Below are 19,477 nucleotides of genomic sequence, written 5' to 3'. Positions count from 1 at the left end.
AAAACAGAGAAAACTGAACAAAACCTCTAAAACCTCCCAAATTTTGTTCAATCCTCTTGAAAAGGCTTCTGGAGGAGGAATGGAAGCTACTACAGGTAAAGGCTGTCGGCTGAATTGGTGGCTACAAATCTGATCTTGTGAAGATGCACCTGGGACAATAAGATAATTGGAATCCTTTTACTAAACACCGATTACAAAAGGAGGGAGGATTTAACCAATAAGAAGTGATGACTGTAATTCTCTGAAAATTCAGCACAGAAAGCAAGTGTATGAGTTGTCTCAGTGTAGCTTCACTTCTGCACTACTACCACTATAACCAAATTCACCCTCACTCTCCTTATTGTATACTGCATTTCTTTAATATTTCAGTGAAAATATGGAAAACATTAAAATGCTTTTGGAGGTTCATCCCTCTCCAGACTAAGAATATAAAAATGTAATTTTAACTCTGCTATTTCTTGCCACGACCATCTCATCTTTGCATTCTTTTCCAGGTCAGACTTTCAGCTGGTGTAAGCAAACCCAACCCCCTGACCTTACTTTTGAAAACCTTTGTAAGGAAATAAAAGCCAGGCTTTTACTGTCATTGTTCCCTGGATTAAAAATAAGCGAAGACCACTCTGTGCAAATTCCCAATTACAGAACTGGAGGAAAATGGAACATGGGATAAAAGCTTTCAGACACTTGGATGAATATACTTTTAATTGATCAGACTTTTTTTTTTCCCCCCATTTTCTTTGTTCACGAACAGTTTAAACTTCAGCTGAAACCTACAGCAGACAACCCTGAGAATATGAAAGAGAAAAGAAAAGCTATCAGTGCCTCTGTGGTTTCAGTGCAGCTTCTCTTTTATTGATCAACAGACCTCCAAAGGTTCAATAAACATTTATTTTATGTCTACTCTTCTGAAAGAAACAATAAAACAGCAGAGTGGTTAGTGACTCGGCAAGCATTAAAATACTCAATGAAGGCCAGACCATGAATCTTTTCTTTACCCAGCCAACCAAGGGAGGTAATGGGGCTGCTCCCAGAAGAAGGTGCTGCCCAGCATGGGTGATGGAGGCAGATGTGGGGCATCAGAGTAAGTACAAAATCTGTATGTTACTACAGGCGCTTCTTCACCGGTAACACAGGGAGAGCTATTCATAAATGACGTCATAACTGTTACCTTTGGGACAGCAATGTAATGGAGACGCCACTTCGGCGACCGACGTCAGGAAACGGTTTTACCAGGGCACAAGGCTTCATTAAGGTACTGCTTATCACCAACATACACGGCGGCTTTAGGAAATGCAAAACGCAGCCTACTGCTCATTTTCAAATGACCTGCCTTTCTTTCCCGAGTTGAGCTGATAACCTTTTATACATTCATACGTGCGATGACAACAAAAAGAGTTTGATTTTTTTTTTTTTAAATCTATACCTCATCAGTGCGTTAAAAAAGGCAAAGCAGATTGCTCTCCTGTCTGCAAGACAAAATAAGAGCTGGTAGTTTTCACAGCGCCTGTTGTGCAATTGAATTCTCTTTTTTTTTGTTTTCTTGAGATTTAAAACAATGTTTCTCTTAGTCCTGAATGAAAAAATAACAAGAATTTGTTAAAGTGCTTGACTTTACATGGCTTATAATACAGAAAGTCATCATTAATTCGTGTTAAAATGACAAATCGTACTTGGCGTTCTGAGTGGTGGACGATACCAGTTAGTGCTGCTGAATACAATCAATCAACTTTATGTTTTAAATTAAAGGCAGCTTATTATTGTAGTAAACCTGTAATACTCAAATCTTACATTATTTTCACATATAAAGAGACATTTTAAAGGCTTGTGGAATAATAAAAACATTTTTCAGAAGGCGATTTTTAACAGCACCGAAGAAACCTCAAAGCCACTCACTGTGTAAGTTATGTAAGATCTTTGCTTATCACAGGTTTACTTTAATTTAGTTTGTCCTATTTTGTACACATGGAGGGACTCCTACTTCTTCAGTCAATCAATCAGTCTTTTTCTGCCTCATATTTTTTGTTATTCAGTGCTTGTCGAGTGCCTTCAGTGCAAACTGTACAAGACATAAATACCAAAACCACCCTGCTACTGGGAATCTTACTACCTAGAAAATAGACTTATCAAAGAGAAACAAGACTTACTGAAATACTCAGAGAAATGTACAATCTTAGATAATTTCCCCATCGCTGAAACAGACCATTTGTCATTTAAGACTCCTGGGCTCCCGCCTCCCTTTGAAAGCATCCCCTGGCACAGAGAAGCCCCATCTGAAGCTTTGCATCGTGCTCTTCTGTCCTTTGTCAGGATCCAGAGCAGCGGCATCAGAACAGCTCCAGGTCTGCAGTGCCAGGGCGGACGGGATTTAACAGCTGTTTGCGAGGAATTATCCCGGACAGAGGACAGGTGAAGCACAGGAGGTATATGATCCTGCATCCAATCCAGCTCTCATCCAAAAGCGCTGGATGAACAGGCGTCAATTACAACGGACAAACATCTACCCAGGAGGAACAGCAAATACAGATACATGACAATAGCTTCAAAACTTTGCAAGTGAAAGAGCAGGCACCATTTCTAAGGAGAAACGGTGCAGCTCCCTGGGTCCCACGGGCGTGCTCAGCAAGGTTGCTTTGCACAGCTTTGGCAGCGCGAGGCGGCCTTCTCACATACACAAAAATCAGGTCACGGAGATGACATCCCAGTATCAAATCTAACGTTTTTCAAATCCAGCTGTACCCACCATGCAAAATCCCATTTCTTTCAACACGGTGGGAATTTTGCCATTAGCTTCACTGGAGCCAGGATTTCGCTCGCAGACTTTTTTTAATCCCACTTGTAACGGCAGTAAATCAAGACAAGGGAGAGCAGAGATGCCGACTGGAGCGCCGCAAGTGCTTCGGTGGAAACGCTACCTGTAAACAACCGCTTCAGCAAGGAGATCCAATTCCATCCCCCTGTACAGCTGGAAGGCAACACACAAACAGGGCCAAAGAGCAGGTTTCCTCTTTGAAAAGAAAACCAGCAACCAGCTACTCCCAGCCCAGTGCAAGGCTCTCGGGTGCAAGCAGGGTAAGCAAAGCAAAGCCTGGAGCAAATGCCAAGTGTAAAACGCCAGGGTAGGTCTACTAACCAGCCACCCAAAGGGTGCCTGCTCTTCCAAAGGCTTGATGAGAATACAGAGCTGAACTGATAAGCAACAATACCAGAAAACGCTGATATTACTTGCAACATTGAACTGGGCTTTAATGTTTTATAACTGTTTATTCTTTCAGCGTATTCAAGAAGACATACGTTGTCATGACTGTGGGCAACTGGGCATGAAACAAGTGGTTTTCCTGCATGCTGGCTGATCGACCGGTGCAGCTCCAGGCAGGGGTTTTTGCACGGTTAATTGAAGGTTAGAGGTGTCACAACTGCAGATGCCCTGTTCCTCCTGGACTGTCAGCTCATTTTCATTTGGCACAGCAGTGCTTCACCAGCACACAAGTTTTTCCACCTAAAAATCCTGTGGATTTTAGCACTCACTTATCGCAATTATTCTATATATCAGGCCCAGCTACCCATGCAATTTTGGGTGCCATGTGCGCCCCGAAAGAACACACACTGATTCCTATCACGCAATATTCACGTAGCCTGACCCCTGTGGACACTGTGCCTTTTATATAGCGATGTATAACATATAATGATTACACATGAGCAGCTCCAATGCAGGGTATGGGGTGGGACAGACAGAAAGAGGATATAGTGAACACTCTCTGGACTACCCAAGAGAAGAGCATGGGTGAAAGCTGGTTTGAAGGCACTATACCTTATAGGCAGGGGCAAATTGACCAAATACTGCAAAACTTATAAACTGTTCTTTATCATGCTCATGATCAGTAACAACAATAACCCCAGTCAGGGGCTAGATTTACATTGTTTGTATCTGTGTATTTTTCTTTGGTTGGATTTTTGGCACTGAAAAGCTGTAAAAACAGACCCTTCCGAAACCTGCAATAAAGGTGTGGCACCATAGCACTCTTATCCCAGAGCACTCGCCTTACAACAGTACAGCAAACATTAGATTAGATATAAAGCAATTTTCATGTAGAATGTAACATAATCTGGACATAACATAGCAAATCTGGACTGAGAGCCTCACTCAGAAAATAATATAAATAATAGCCCCAGATATCAAAAAACCTCCATTCTACTGGGTAAGCCTAAGCAGGCACCGTTGGCCTTCAAGACTATTTTCCATTCCACACGGCTGCACAGCTCTTCATTAGAGAGCAGCTCCAAAGACACTGCTCTGGAAGGCTACACGTTGCGTGTCAGACCACGCTGAAAACCTCTCCTGCTCTCCTTTAATCTGCAAAGCCTGGGATGCCTCCTAAGAGGCAGGAAACATCACACTGCATATATAACCCCACCAGCTAAGACCCAGACACAGAAGAAGTACTAGCCATGCTTTGAGTGTAGAGGCCTCTCCAAAATCCAGAGATGGATGTATAGAATGAAGATTAAAGAAAAAAAAAAAGTATCTTTGCTATCAATTCCATTTTCCACAGTAATTCCTCGTTGAATTTGCATCTGTATGATTCACCTTTATGATCTACTTGAACGTGGTCAAAACAGGATCCTTACAAATGGTAACCGGAGCCCAGCACATTCACAAAAAGCACTCGGAATAAACCTTCTGGTGCCCTCAGCATTTGAGGCACAGGGGAATCATTATCAGAGAGCTATTGCTAAACCTTCACTTCCTCAACATTTTCCTACAATCCCATTCTATATTTGCAATTATTTTAACGTGCACAGACTATAAAAGTGCTGGCTCACAGCAAACTTACATAGTTCAATATACAGGGTAGCAGAGAGCAAAGGGGAAAGCATGCGTGTGTATCCAGGACGGCTGTGATAAGGCTGTTTCTTTCAGCCCCACTGAGTATATCGACTCTGTTGCTACTGTGTGAATGAGTATTTCATTTCGGCAGCACGTGGCTCTCTCTTCTCCATGGCCCATTAGAGGACACCTGGCTGCACAGAGCAACCCTGGACCCCCAAGGCTTCCTCCCCTTTCCGGCAGATGACAGCAGCGACCACACATCAGCATGGGTTGCTTTTTGGAGTAAGCGATGACTGACAGCCGACGATCGGTGTCTGGCAGCACCCGTCTCCCAAAAACCGCCGCTGTAGATATGCAGCCCCCTCCTCCCAGGGCCCTGGAGTTGGTCCCTCCCTGAATGCACAAAGGGAAAACCCACACAAACTTGTATCTCAGCCATTCCTTATTGCCTCTGTCCCTCGTTTACTTTGCTCACGCACACGTGCATTAAGGATTTAGTCTTGCCCCAAAGCACCTCCTTTCAAAGGATGCAGCAGACAAGGCGCAGATCCATGTCTAACCATAAATCACAGCTGCCCACTCCTGAAAGACCACCAACAAAAGGAAAAAGCCATAAAGCTGCAATGCTTAGAGTAAATGTATCATCAGCTTAATCACTCTCTTGGGAATAAAGATGCAATTTGCACATTACTGTGCGCTGCGGGGGTGTGTAATAACAGGGACCAACATGGGCTACAGAATAGCCCACTGCCTCCTGGCAAGGTAACAGGAGAATTAACAAAAACCTAGTAAAAAAAGCCTTTGAAATATATTACCTAAAACCCCACTTCCTTTATTTGATCATTAGCTAGAGCACATTCGTACTGATATTAGCCAGGATAAATTTCAAAGTGCTTTACCATGTCCTGAATAAGTTGATGGTTTCATTCATTTAAAGCCTGTTTCAATACCTTAATTTCTGCAAAACAACGCTTTTCTTACCTCAACCTTTTTTCCAAAACCTCATTGTTCTTCCCAGCAGATTATAATTTTAAAAGTGCATCGAGTGGCAACAAACAGACAGTCGGCATACCTGCAAGTGCTACTCTTCTGCATGACGTCAGCTCGATGATATCCAGAGAGTTTACAAAAACCGTCATTACTATAAACTACGGGCCAGTCCACAATCTGGGCATTTCCCAACAAAAAACTGGATTCTGAAAAGAGAAAGAGAAAAAGAGGGAAAGGGCTGTTGTCAGTGGCAAATCACATTTAAATCCTCCACGTGTTACACAGCAGACGCAGAGTTATTCATGATGGTAACTTCTATCGTGACATTTCAGAGGGAACTGAAATCAAAATGGGCATCAGAAAAGAAATTGTGATGAAACAGGACGACTCCTAGTAACGTAAGTAGCTTCTTGCACCCCAAAATACTGATATAAGCACCAATGCTTTAACAATTTAGAAAGGATTCATTTATTCACAACATCTGGGCAAGGTATCACGTTCGATTTTCATTTTATATGTATCTTGAAATCAACCTTAAATAACTTACAAACTGAATTTTAAACGCTGAACCGTAGGTGTGCCCAACGCTGATGACGATTCTCTTGCTTAAGACAAGCAAATTTTTCCCCCCGGCAGGTGCCAGTCTGTTTTGCAGGACCCAGCCAGCGTCCCTGGGACGAGGGACAGAGCGCGCCAGGAGCCGCTGGGGAGGGGCGAGATGTGCCCACCGCATCTCCTGGTACGGCACCAGCCACATCACGCCTGGGAGCGCGGGTATTAAGTGACCCGCACGGAAATTCAGCACGATCGGGGAACTGATCAGTGCCAAAGGGACTTACACGTTGAAATAACACAAAACAAGTATTGAATTTCAGTGGCAGTCTATTAAAAATGCAAATAGGTGGGTTTGGCTCATCCTAGTAACATGCACCCATTGCTGTAAATACAGAATATGGGCAGGGAGTATTTCTAGGAGGCTGAACACAGGTTTAAATATCGCTTCAGTCATCTGTTCTTTCAGTCAGTGCCTACAGTTTATACGCACGGACTGGCACCAACACATTATGAGTTAGTTCTAAAATAGTTTTATTCACTAGTTTGCAAAGATTCTCCCATCCCTGCTTTTAGCAAGGCGTTTCCAAAGAAGGAAATACCTGTTTTGCTTAAACACATTGTTGTGAGATTTTATGTTCAGCAACACTGTAAACATTCCTAATTTTGTTTCAGAAATAATATTCTCACTTAGTAGAGGTTCTCAAGTTGTAGTCTGTGATGATCTTCAGAGTTTTCTTTTTTTTTTTTACTGTTAGTTTTCAATTTCATTTTGACTGCAGCTATGGCACTAACTGGTCCCATTCATTGATGCTAAAAAGCTATTAAAATAAACTATTAACAATCACTACTGTATAGAAATTATAGGAAATGTTCCTTTCTGCAGTTCTGGTGGGGAAAAAAAAATTAAGGAGGTTTTTACAGATTTTCCTTATAAAAGCCTTATAAATGGCTATGCCAATTACTTACAGACATATACTCAGGTGCACACATTCATTTTCACATAAAAGTGACAGTGGATTTGCATGAGCTACACACACCCTTCTCCGAGTATTTATAACTGTGACTGGATTGTACATTATGCAAACGTTATTCTGTTGAGCAAGGAAAGTGCACTGAAAAGAACAGTATTTCTTTCTTTTTTCTTTACAAGCATGAATTTGGCAAAAAATAATCTGGAGATTATTGGATTTTCTATAGAAAAGCAGATTAAAAAATATTTAAAAGCCAACCAATGTGAGAAATAGAAGCTTAGATTTTGTGAAATCTAACACCTTCAAGCTCAAAGAATTTATTTGAATCCATCATAAATATTCTTAAGCCTAAATGCCAACTTTAAAAATTTGCTTTCCTACCCGAAGGGAGATGCCCTCGCTGCAAGCAGCAGGAGACACGGAGTAAAGCCTGAGCGTTACAGAAAATCTCCCTGGCTTTCCGCAGCCCCTTCTGCAGCGGGGACTCAGCCCAGCTTTCCTCAGCACAGCGCAGATACTAACACAGGGGACATCCTAACCCCCTGGAAAGCAAAGGGTTCGCTGGAGCTCATCCCGTTGTACTGATGTCCCCCCAACACCTTGCATCTTCTCCAATTTGGAAAAGGGGAGACACCACCAGCCCCCTAAACCCTCCGGGCTCCCCCCGTGGCAGCCGCCCTACCACCACCGCACCCCAGCAGCTGGAGAGGATGGGAGCGCAAGCAATTCTTAATTTCCCATCCCACAGGGAAACAACCAATATTACAAGTCCTCTGGTTAGATCTGGAAAGAGATTTCTTTATAGGATTATCTTCTGCCAAAGTTTTGCTCACATATCTAGATACAGTGGGCACAACCTGGGTGCTTGTGATGAGAGACCGCAATACCAAACTCACTCGTGGATGCTGCGCACATCTGGGTGCTCCCCAGAGGACCACAGTCCAAAAGCAGACAACCCTGCTTCGAAGCCTCCCCGCCCGACAGACATAATCTTGACCGTGTATTCCCACCACGTAACTGTTTCAGCACACAGAGTACAGAGCAGAAGATAGGTGTTGGCAGCCAGCGACTGACACACAGTATTTAATGGCTGTCTTCTATGGATTTTATGCTTCCTTACACCTGAGTGTCTCAAAATACTTGATAAGGCATTCACTAAACCGATCAAATCCACCAGAAACTTGGGAGGGAACAAAACATAAAGCCAAACTATTGATAGTTAAAAAAAAAAAAAACACCATAAAATTAGAAAAAAATAGACACTAGAAGTTTCTTGATAGATACTAGTATTTGTAAGGTTAGATCAGATATACAATATATGTACTAGAAACACGACCACCTATTAGAATATGTTTTCTTTTGTCCCCATGAATTTTCCTTTACTTAATCAACTTCTTTTTTACCCTTGTCTCCTAAGCAAATAAGGCTTATTCATCCGTGCTCAGCACGTGAATATGTATGTGTGTGTCCTATTCCAACTGAAGAAAAATCTTGAATCAATGTTTGCATCTTGTTAGAGACCAATGAATCTAACTGCGGGCACAAAGCCATAGGAATCCATGTTTCATTAATGCCCTGCTCAGTGAGCAGCTTGATGAAATTTAAGGAAGAACGGGTCAGCGTCTGGCCGTTGGGATTTATTGCGTACCCAAGTCTCAGCATCCACAGGACTCCATTTTATCAGGAGTCATGTTATTTTCTCCAACCAAGACACATATTAATTCTTCCCTATTTCTACAATTTCTCCAGATCAAAACTCCAGGCAGATTTAACTTTACATTAGCAGTCCATACCCAGCTGTAAACAACCAAACTGCATACTGAATGACAGGACACTTTGAGAAAACCTCTTTTTTTTGGCCATAATTTCCTAAAATTGCAGAGTGCAAAGGAACACGGCGGAGTTTCTGCTTTGAGTCCTCTGCTGTGACTCCTTGTGTATTCTCTAACGTGTCTCTGTTTTGGAGCCTAACCTTGGTCAACAACAGAGACTCCTTAGTAGAGAACACCACCTTAGGGTTTCTAGGAGTTTTGTGTAGTTGGAGGAGAGACCGCCTTGTACCACGTCATCACCACTAACCACTCATGAAAGTCCATTTCTGCAGTTACATCCCCTGAAGTTGGGTCCTAACAGCCAGTCCTGGACTAAATCCATCTGCAGGCCTGACTTCCATATTTCTACAATGCAGTTACATGGTTTCCTCGCTAAGAAAGGTCAATCACAGTTGTGTCTTGGGTCAAGATTTCCATCCGTCTGACTATGGCAAATTCCACTCTGTTCGATTTCCAGCTGGCTGCTTGAACCTGGCGTAAGAGACAAGGGCTGGAAGAACCTCATTTCCTCTCCATCTCCAGTTGCCATAGGGCAGCCTAACACCAAAGACGAGTCTCTTCCCTTCCAAACACAACTGGCCGTGCGTTCCTCCTGGCCTCCTTTGCCAGCAGCTCCAAAGCAAGGACCCTCAGCCAAGGGCACCTTGATGTCCCCCCGTGCCCTGCTGTGGTGAAGTCCCATAGCAGCGTCTTAGCACAAGCCAAGTCTTCATTCAAGCAGATCAAGACAAGTGTGCTACAGACCTGCCTACAGGCTGCCAACCGACTTGCTCCTTCCTGAGATACGTCCATGCACGCAACAGGGAGGAAACACACCCAGACCACAGCTATTCACCCGATGGCAGCCCGGGGACGTGCCCCGCCAGCATCGCGGCAGGCAAGCACTGGGTGCACCTCCATCATTAAATCCCAGGTTCACTCCCGGTCCACCCATTCCCCTGATGGCCCACACTCCACATCGGTTAGTTCATACCAAAGATCTTTTCTGGAGCGAGCCAATGGACTTTACACAATCAGTCCTTTCTAAAGGATGGGCGTGAGCCCTGCAATGCCACACACCAAGGACTGCCCCCCAGGGCAGATGCCTTCTGCAAAACAGACGCAGGCTCAGACTCCCTTCATGGGAGAGGCGAGCTCTCCTGGCCCGCTCTAGTCTTCAACAGGTAAGACTGGTCTTTTACGCCTTCTTCAGAAGAAAAAGAAAAGGAGCCAACAAAAGGTCTGCAAATTGCAGGGTGATGAGCATAGCAAGGACACCAGCACTGGGATCTCCACAGCTTCCTCCTGCTGGATTCAATACACAAGAGCTATATTCTGCAAGCTAGTTTGTTTAAAGAATATATTATATTGGAGGTATTCTCAAGGATAAGTATTTCTTAACAGAGTTTAGCTACTAATAACTGGACAACACCGAATTCAGCCACTACAGCTACACCGGAACACCTGAATTTACTCAGTTTTTAAGTATACCACGACTTTACTGAAAGAACAGTATCACAACAGGGATTGCCAAGGATAACCAGAGTTACGGAGCCCGCATTCTGCAGTAAGACACTGGTAACTAAAACTTGTGCAATATCTGTGCTGTGGCCCGGAAAGGAAAGTCTTCTCTCTCCGTGTACAGCAGCACCCAATCTCACACGTATTTTACTATGGAGGCTGGGGACTTCTCCCCTGGTCCACTAGCCATTGGCCATTGCTGAAAGCAGGACAGTAAATCTGACAGACCAACGGTCTGATTCAGTATATGAAACTCTATGCAACTGTGATCCAGATTAGCATGTGGTCATCTCTCATACTCGGAAAACATTAACATGCAGCTAACTTCAAAACTTGCACAATGATTAGCCCCAAGTGTCTGGTAATGCATTCATCCTTGCTTGAATTTCTCCAATGCACTGAAAATCCATTTCCACTTCCCATTTCCTTAGAGATAAAAGTCAATTTTTATTATTTCTAAGCTTATCTTGATGTCATTGCCTCCACCAATCATTTTCTCCACCTTTCTGATATATTGCAGAGAGCCCAAATCACAAATCTGTAGGTTGTATAAGTTCTTTGACTAGGCACATCTAAACACCAGTGTCTGTCTATAAGGGCGCGGGGAAGCAGGGCTCAGCCAGCAGACTCCCCTGTCTCAGAGTTGCTAGATTCCTCTTAGGAAGTCAGCAGGCTTTTTATTAGCTAATATAACTCTCCTATTTACAAGGTTTCATACCAATAGCAAGGAATTGGGGTATTAGAGGCATACAAAATTTCAGGCTGGAAAACACAATTGAGGAAAACAATTGTTAAAGGCACTGTATTTGCTGCTGCTGCTGCACTTCTGTTTTGTAAACAGGCTCTTTTGTATAAAAACAGCCTATGCTGTAAAGCAGCAAGCCTTTAACCTAATCTTACTCTATCTTGCAGTAGCCAATACTCAACACAGCGCTGAGTCTTTTTTTGTTTTTTCTATAAAAAAAAAAAAAGACCACAGTGTGCAAGCAATTTTTTTAACCAATGAAATGCCCAAAGCAGTGTAAAATTCATGTTATGTAATCACAGGAGAGCAAGAACAGCTAAATCATTCCAGGAGATATGCTTAGCCAAGTGAGAAACGTTGTCTCTAATCATCTTTTCTCAAGAATGCTTGGGTACCACTTGTAACCAAAATTGTTTAAATGACCATTTCGGAATTCCGTCTCATCCCAAGAAAACAGGCAACTAATCTTTTTAGAAAAGTCACCATTGAAAAGACGTTTTAAAAAAAAAGAAGCAGTAGCAGAACACAAGTAATAATAATTATTACAATAATAAAAAGAAGCACTAAAGAACAAACTCCTAACTCAAGCAACTTTACACAGAGCTGTCCTTCAGAATTACCGCCCTTCCATTGCAGAGCAAACGCAGCCGGGACCTGACAGGCTCTGTGAAACGTCTGGAATTTGCCTTTTTTGCTAATGCTGTCTTATAAAAGCCCCAAACCACTTGAACTGCTGTCAGCTGACTCTCCTTGTAACTACACAGGGTCAGCATATTGCTGCAGTCTTGTTTAGACCGTCTTGGAAAACTCGTGGGGCTCCTCTGTGCGTGTGTTGGGGAGGGGGGTCCTAAAAAATGTTCTCATTTTTTATTTTCTTTTAGCTCTCCTGAGCAAGTCTCGGCCCCGATAATGCATATATCTACTGGCGGTGCTTGCAGTGACTCCAACCACATGCTCAAGCCATACTGCATCCCCACAGACCACAACAGAAACTCCTGAAGCCTTTTGATGGGCGCTGCCCTCTGAAATCAGCCTCAACGGGCACCAACATCCCCCCAGCGCGGGGGGCGGCTGCAGACAAACCGCTGTGCTTGAAGCGGCAACCTCCGCCAGCACTTTGTACTCCTTACTCTAAAACCACATTGCTGTTTTCTAACAAAGCTATTATTTCCCCAGTGTCTTTAAAGCATGCAAAACATCAGTGTCATCCAATTTATCCAGCACATTAAGCGTTGCTTGCCTGAAAAAAAAAAAAAAATCTCTCAAAGGACTAACTCTTTACGTCACCTTTCTGTAGCACTGTTGTTTTTAGTTAATACTCATATTATGAAAATGCAAAGAGGGCTAAACCCAGAGCAAGATGTCACCATATTGACTATGCTAAAATGATTTATTTCCTGCCCCAAATAAGTGCTCCTCAAATAAAACAAAAGATAAATAATCCAGCATTGGCTGAAATATTAAATCCACGTGTAAGTCACTTAGCTGGGAACACGGCAGCTTTCAGCAATTTAGCAAGCAAGCTCGAGAAGAAAGATTAGAGTCTACCTGGAATTTACCTCCTGAGAACTTAAAAAATGAACTTTAATCATTCTGAACGTGAAAGCCCACAAACAGCGCGGTCCCCTGCCTTTACCGTGGCACAACTTCATTGACTCCAGAAAGAGTTTGGAGTCAGCAAGGACAAGAGAGCGTCCCTGTGAGCTGCTAACGAAATGACATTTCATACAATTCTGATCACAGGTTCTCCCACACACACTTCATTTATCCTGGAGTTAAACTAATCCTCACCTATCCCGGTTATCTTCTAAATGCCACTGCTGAATCTGTTCTCTGTTAAAATTATGCAGAACATAACATAGATGTTGCAAGACTAAATTTAAACTGGAGCACACTGGTCGCTCTCACTAAAGGCACAGAGGCACCCTCGGGGAGCAAGCAAAAATCAGATTTCTAGCTTTACACAAACGCGAGTGCTTGCTTCACGTTCCCAGATGAGAAAATTGTGGTACCCGTAGTTGTTCAGACACGGGGGCTCCTCTTGCAAACACTCAGCCCCAAGCTGGTCCTGGCTGCAGTGTCACAGAGCCTGGCTGTGTCTCAAAAAACCTCCTTTGGCAGAGAATCTTCTGCCTCTCCCGTGCTCCCCTCTCTGTGCAAGCGGCCGAAGCAAAACTCTCAACAGGACGATCCCAGCCCAGGGCCGAGGTGCTGCTTCAGGCCAGTCTCCTGCGGGGCTGCTCACAAGCCAGCGGTCTGACTCGCTGACGCGCGTGGGTGCAGGATCGGGCCCGGGCTATCTGGGTTACACAGGGCTCGGCATTTGAAACAGCCAGTCACCGAGTGTGCTGGTTAAACAAGCACCAGACTTTTTTTCTGAAAAACATTAGAGTGTTAACTCCAAAATCTTCTTCTATTACTTAATTTTATCAAACCAGAAAATCCTATTCCCTTAGCTTTCCAGGAGAATAACTTAAAATCCCGGCTAACCACCGAACGCTGCCCTGTTAAACGGGCTAATTAAATATATTCCCACAGCTCACTTAACTTCCTGACATTATTCTTTGGCTCCTTCCAACAGCAATAAAAATACTGGATGTTTACTCTAAAAAAAAAAAACAAACACCAAACTCAAAAAAAAAAACCCAACAAAAAAACCCCAGTAATTTCATTTTTCTCTTCTCTCTCAGATTTAAACATTAACCTGGGAATGCAGCAACTCTTGCAGTGACCTCTTGTGGCAAGCGCTCAGCAGCGCTCAAGCCTCCCCCAGAAGAGCACATCTCTCCCACCGCCAGCGATACGCACAAAAAGAAATGTTAGAAAGAGAAGACCCACAATTTACAAAGCAGCTGATCAGACCTCAAGGAAATCCAGCTATTCCTTTAGCTAATGATACAGCATTATTTGGGTTTCTAAATTAATACAATGGTATAGAGTTGCCATAACCAGGGTTTTTTAAAAAAAACCCACATATAAAAAATTTTTAGACCATGTAAAACTCCCCCGATTTCAGCAGCGGTCAGATATGCTTAATCTTTCTGCATTCAGCAAACCAACTTGAAAAGTGAGGAAAGCGGGGCGCTTGCAATTGAAAACTCCTCACAAACGTCACCTCGTAATGCTGCTTAGTGTAAAAATCCACTTTGCATTGATTTACGTATCAGCAGGCCCCCTGCAGTCGTAGGAATTGCAAAAGGAACCCTGTGCCTTCGAATGCCAAAGCAAGCCCTAATGACATAAGCTCCTTGGTCGTCCCTTCAGTAACTTCTCCACAGTTCAGTTCAACTGAACTGGAGGACGGAAACTTTCACCCCACGGTTTAGAGTGTCTTCATGTAGAGATTTAGGGAACTGCTGAGGTCCGCGTTTTTTTTTCGGAGGCTCCCCAGCGACAGACATCCTGTAAACTTGAAGTAACTTCCTTTAAAGAACTTTCCCTCTGCAGCGTGTGTAACTTCATTTGGATCAGATGAAAATGCAGCTTGTTTTAAGCTAGGGGAGGGAAGCCTACATGTGTCATGTCCCATGAGAACGACAGTGTTTTGTCACCCTGCCTGTAAGACATCAGGCACGCTGCATGGGCTAGTAGGAAGGACAGGACAGACAACAGACACTTATGTTATCTATAATACCAGTATAATAAAAATGAAAAAGGTGTCTTAGTGCTACAGATGTGACACCCGGTTCCTCCCCCTTCCTGGGTAACCTGCCCTGACAACACAGTCACCTGTAAACAGGGTTGATCCTTTCGCGCACCAAAGTCACAGGGACGCAGCGGGGCGTAAAGCTCTGTCTGAAGGACCTGCTTTGTAGGAATGTGGCACAAAGCTGGAAAAGGCCAGGAATTAAATGCTAGCTTTATTAAAGCTCATACTAAAATTCCCACATAAGCCTTACGGAGCCAAGATTTCAGCCCAAGTGTCAAAATAAATTCGTGGAAGATCTGAAAGACCCATTTTCCCAAGGAAGCTTCTTAGAGTTATTGCAACAGAAACAATAACCAATATTGATGACTCCTATCATATAGATACGACTACATATGGTCTTCCACTAAATTAAGCCTCTTTTCCAGACTGTTAGCACTCTTTCTTGCATATTGCCGCTAAGTCCCAGAGTTAACTTTTTCCCAAACTCATCCTCTACCATAAAAACAAATTATGCCATTAGCACAAGCTTAATGCTTTTCCTGCTAGAATATGTGAAGGGTGAAGACGGACAGGCAAGACAGACACATTTCTCTGCCGCTGGGCGCGTGGCTCTGCACGCCGGCCGGGTCCAGGCAGCCCAGCCCTGCTCTAGAGACTTGCCCAATTCTGTACCCGATGCACCTCCGCGATGCTGAGCCGAGGTCGGTATCAGCAGGAGTTCTGAACGCACTGAAGAAGCAACCAATAATATTAGTAATAACGGGCACAGGCTGGTGAGAACATCTTAGGAGAGAACATTGCCCTAAGGAAGGCCCTTATTAAAAGTCCAAAACACTAATGGCAGTAAAAGGCAGTCACCGTATTGTGATTTACCCCAGTGCTCTCCCAAAACACTGCTTCTTTCAGCCCAGCAAAACACCTCGTGTTCTTACAATCCAGGGCCCAGTCAAGGCTGTAGTGAGATCGTATCAATCTTTGTGAGCCTCAGATAAGACCTCTACTCGACGTATTTTCACTGTGCTTTAAAAGAAAAAAAAAAAAAAAAAAAGAGATTGCAGAGAGTGCACCGACATTACCCTGAAGATAGGTCTGTGTGTCCTGAGGGCTCGTCCCTTTTCACCAACTGCAGCAGTTGCTCTAACGACAGACCCCGCTTCTCCCCGCAGACTCTGTCTCTCCTCGAGCGGAGCATAGCTGTGGTGTGGGCGAAGAGCCCGCAAAGCAGCTGAGAGGTTACCGTCCACCACCAAACGCTTTGGGAAGCACCTGCAACCTGCTGCTCTCCAAAAAGCAAAGTACGCCGCTGCTCTAAAACACTTCACAAGCTGCAAGGTGTAAAGCCACCTCCAAAAGAGAGGTTCCCTGGGCAAAGGGACACCGTGGGAACCCCGCATCGCTTTGGCAGTTGCTCCATCCTTCCCAAACACGTCGGCTGGGAGAGGAACGTCCGGCAGGGCAGCCCAGAAATCCCACCCCTCCATATGGGTGCCAGGGCCACCCCATTCCTTTCTGCTCAGCTCTTCGATGCTTTGCTCATGACTGACGCGCTGTGAGCTCTTCTCCCACAATTTTAACCTGATTTGTAGCCAAAGCTGGGGTGAAAAGGAAAGGTTGACAACATTCCTACATAGAAAATGCCTAAATAATGCTGCAAATCGAATATATGATTGCTTTGAACACCAGGCTGGCCACCACACTAAGTCTGCACGCCGCTTCCCCGCTATGTCAGCTCTGACTTTCCACATTTTAAAATTACTGCAATTTTGTCTACAAATTTTGTTATTCAGATCCATCTCTGGGAACTCTGAGTAATTTGTCTCCACCTACGTTTCATTTTGAAACCATTGCTTCCATTTCACCTGAAGGAGAGTCTATCTGCCGAAATACCGGTCTAATTTTTCCAGCTGTACCTGTTGCCTAATAGAAGGTATTACCTCTATCTACAAACCTTCTCCTGGTTGTTAAGAAGAGATTTATGGTCAAGAAGTGCAATGGGATTGCATAAGTGTGCGAAATCTCAAAAGAGAGCGTTCTCTAACCAGGAAAGGCAATAGAAGGACTTTTTTTGAGGATGCTGAAGATATATTTTAAAAAACAATCATCAGTCTTTCCTTCATCCCATTCCTCAACTTGTCGATGAAAAATCTCTTGGAAACTGGTGAATCCAAGTACAAAAACAAAACCCAGCACACAATCAGCAGACCAAAGCCTTCTACCGAGCACTGGCCAGAGATACTTGAACCAGATTTGCTCTATTGGATACCATTAAGTTCGGATTAAACAGTGCTGAATCCAATGAAAATTACTATTTTTATAAAGGACAAATAAGGTAATGTCCTGGATGACAAAAGTAAGAACTAAATCATGTTTCAGGGCACAACACTGACCACTTACATGCATTAAAAACAAATTCCCAATCCACTTATTGCTTTGTTGTCCGACGGGCAGATTTGCCTCTGTAGCATCATGCTTAGGCATCACCAGTGGCAGAGAAAAAGCAGAATGAATGACCAGATCAGCATGATTTATGCTCCCAAATTAGACCAGTTAAAAACTGGGGAGGGATATGTGCTTTTAAAGTATCATGTTCGAAAGCCTTCTGAGCTTTTCTAGTTTTTGACATCTCAAACCTTTACTGAGCTTTCACCAGGGAGGCCATATGATTTGATTAGAGCATGATACAAAAGCATGGCAATCCCAAACCGCGTTCCCAGCTCTGCCACCGACTTTTCGCATGACCTTGGGAAAACAACTGTGATGCCCCGAGCCCCCGTTTACGCCACAGTTCTAAGAACAGGTTGGGAATGCCTCTGTGTGTCCTCTTCCACAAGGAGCTGTGAAGTGTAATTAAATTCCACCCAGCGCTTTGAAATTGTCAGAGGGAAAGTGCTATATAAACCCCTATTAATTAAGCTTGCATTTAATATTCTGGTAAATAAATACACTATTGCAGGAAAATAGCTCTTAGTGATCGTGCAGCTACAGAGCTTGACACAGAGCCAGCAGCCAAACACAGAACAACATGAGAGGGAGGAAGCCCCCCAAAAAGGGTTGATGGCTTAATACAAGGCTGGCATTATACCATACAACATTTTAAAACAAATTCTAGGTCCTCATCCCACTCCTGCTCCTGGGGAAGTCAATGAATCACTAATTCACTACCTGCCAACAAAATCAACTTCAAGCCAGCACACCAGACCACGTTAGTGTGAATGTGATGTAAATCCAGAATCGTGCAATAGAAAGGTGGAAGGGAACACTTTTCAGCACAATTTCAGATCACATTAGTGTCTTGATTAATAATACTCAAGTAATAATACTTGATTAATTCTCAGTGCTCTGCCCTGCCCATCTTTCCCATGAAGACCCCAGATGCATGCTGGCACAGCAGTGCTTTGGTACAGCAGGGTCACCCTACACTTGGGCTGTCCAAGGAGATGTCTTTCAGCAGATGCAAAGTCGAGGTCTCTTACCGGACTTCATTTGTGCAAACACTCATATGTTTCAGTAGTTATGTGCCAGTGCAAAGACTACGTAAAAAAGGAATGTAACTAGCACAAGACTTGTCTAAAGCAGCATCTACGTTAATACACGGTGGTCTGCAACCACATCGTAACTTTAATGGAGCTGTATACAGTACTCTTGATCAGTGCTTTGCACTGGCTGAAAGGGTAAAATTAAATCCAGCAGCAAGGAATAATTTGACGGCCATGCAGTCCTGAACCAGTCCTGTAAATATTCACCTAACAGAGGAGCTATAGATGAGCAACTGCAGACAGTTCTTTACATATTTGCTCAGCCACAGGATTACAATCGTCCAAATCACAGTCACTCCCTCATCCTCTTTCCCGGTACCTTTGCCACAGACTTTAAAGTGTCACAGAATTGCAAAGACTTTGAAACCCTGAAAGAAAACGGTTGCAAGCCCAATTATTAGAGAACTAAAGAAAAAGAAGGAGGAAAAAAAATGACCCGACGAGGGGAGAGGATGTTAGAAACGTAAATGATGACTACTTATTTTCAGAAGCGGCTCACAAAACAACAACAACAAAAAAGCTACAAATCCATAGTACCGATAACGATGTAAGAAGTGAGGGGGGGGACAGGGAAAGGACCGCGGAGGGCAGGCTCCAGCGGAGCCCGGAGGGGCACAGCAGACCCCGTTCCTTGAAGGCACCGCTCTGGCACAGACCCATCGGCGTGGCAGCGGGCGCGGCGGCTCCGCGCCCCGAGGAGCCGCCGCGGGGACGGAGGGATGGATGGATGGAGGGATGGACGGAGGGATGGATGGACGGACGGACAGAGGGATGGACGGAGGGGATCTCTCACCGCTTGAGCGCCGGACAATGTTCTCCAGGAAGGTGTTCTGCGGTGCCACCAGCCCTCTCTTGCCCCCCGGCATCCTGT

The 19,477-nt window shown here is 44.0% G+C and overlaps 1 protein-coding gene across 1 annotated transcript in view; it reads right to left on the bottom strand.

Moving 5' to 3' along the window:
- LOC104081314 (potassium voltage-gated channel subfamily H member 5) overlaps positions 1 to 19,472 on the bottom strand; it is a 44,939-nt gene extending 25,467 nt beyond the window's left edge. Inside the window, exons 1-2 of the mRNA XM_009584008.1 lie at positions 19,400 to 19,472; positions 5,901 to 6,024 (exon numbers count right to left, since the gene is read on the bottom strand). Coding sequence (XP_009582303.1) covers positions 5,901 to 6,024; positions 19,400 to 19,472 — 197 coding nt within the window. The remainder of the gene's footprint in view (positions 1 to 5,900; positions 6,025 to 19,399) is intronic.
- Positions 19,473 to 19,477: the final 5 nt, after the last annotated feature.

The sequence above is a fragment of the Fulmarus glacialis genome, unplaced genomic scaffold (assembly GCF_000690835.1).
Source record: "Fulmarus glacialis isolate BGI_N327 unplaced genomic scaffold, ASM69083v1 scaffold2598, whole genome shotgun sequence".
NCBI lineage: Eukaryota > Metazoa > Chordata > Aves > Procellariiformes > Procellariidae > Fulmarus > Fulmarus glacialis.
The sequence above is the reverse complement of the archived record's forward strand: the minus strand, read 5'-3'. Positions and strand labels throughout refer to the sequence as shown.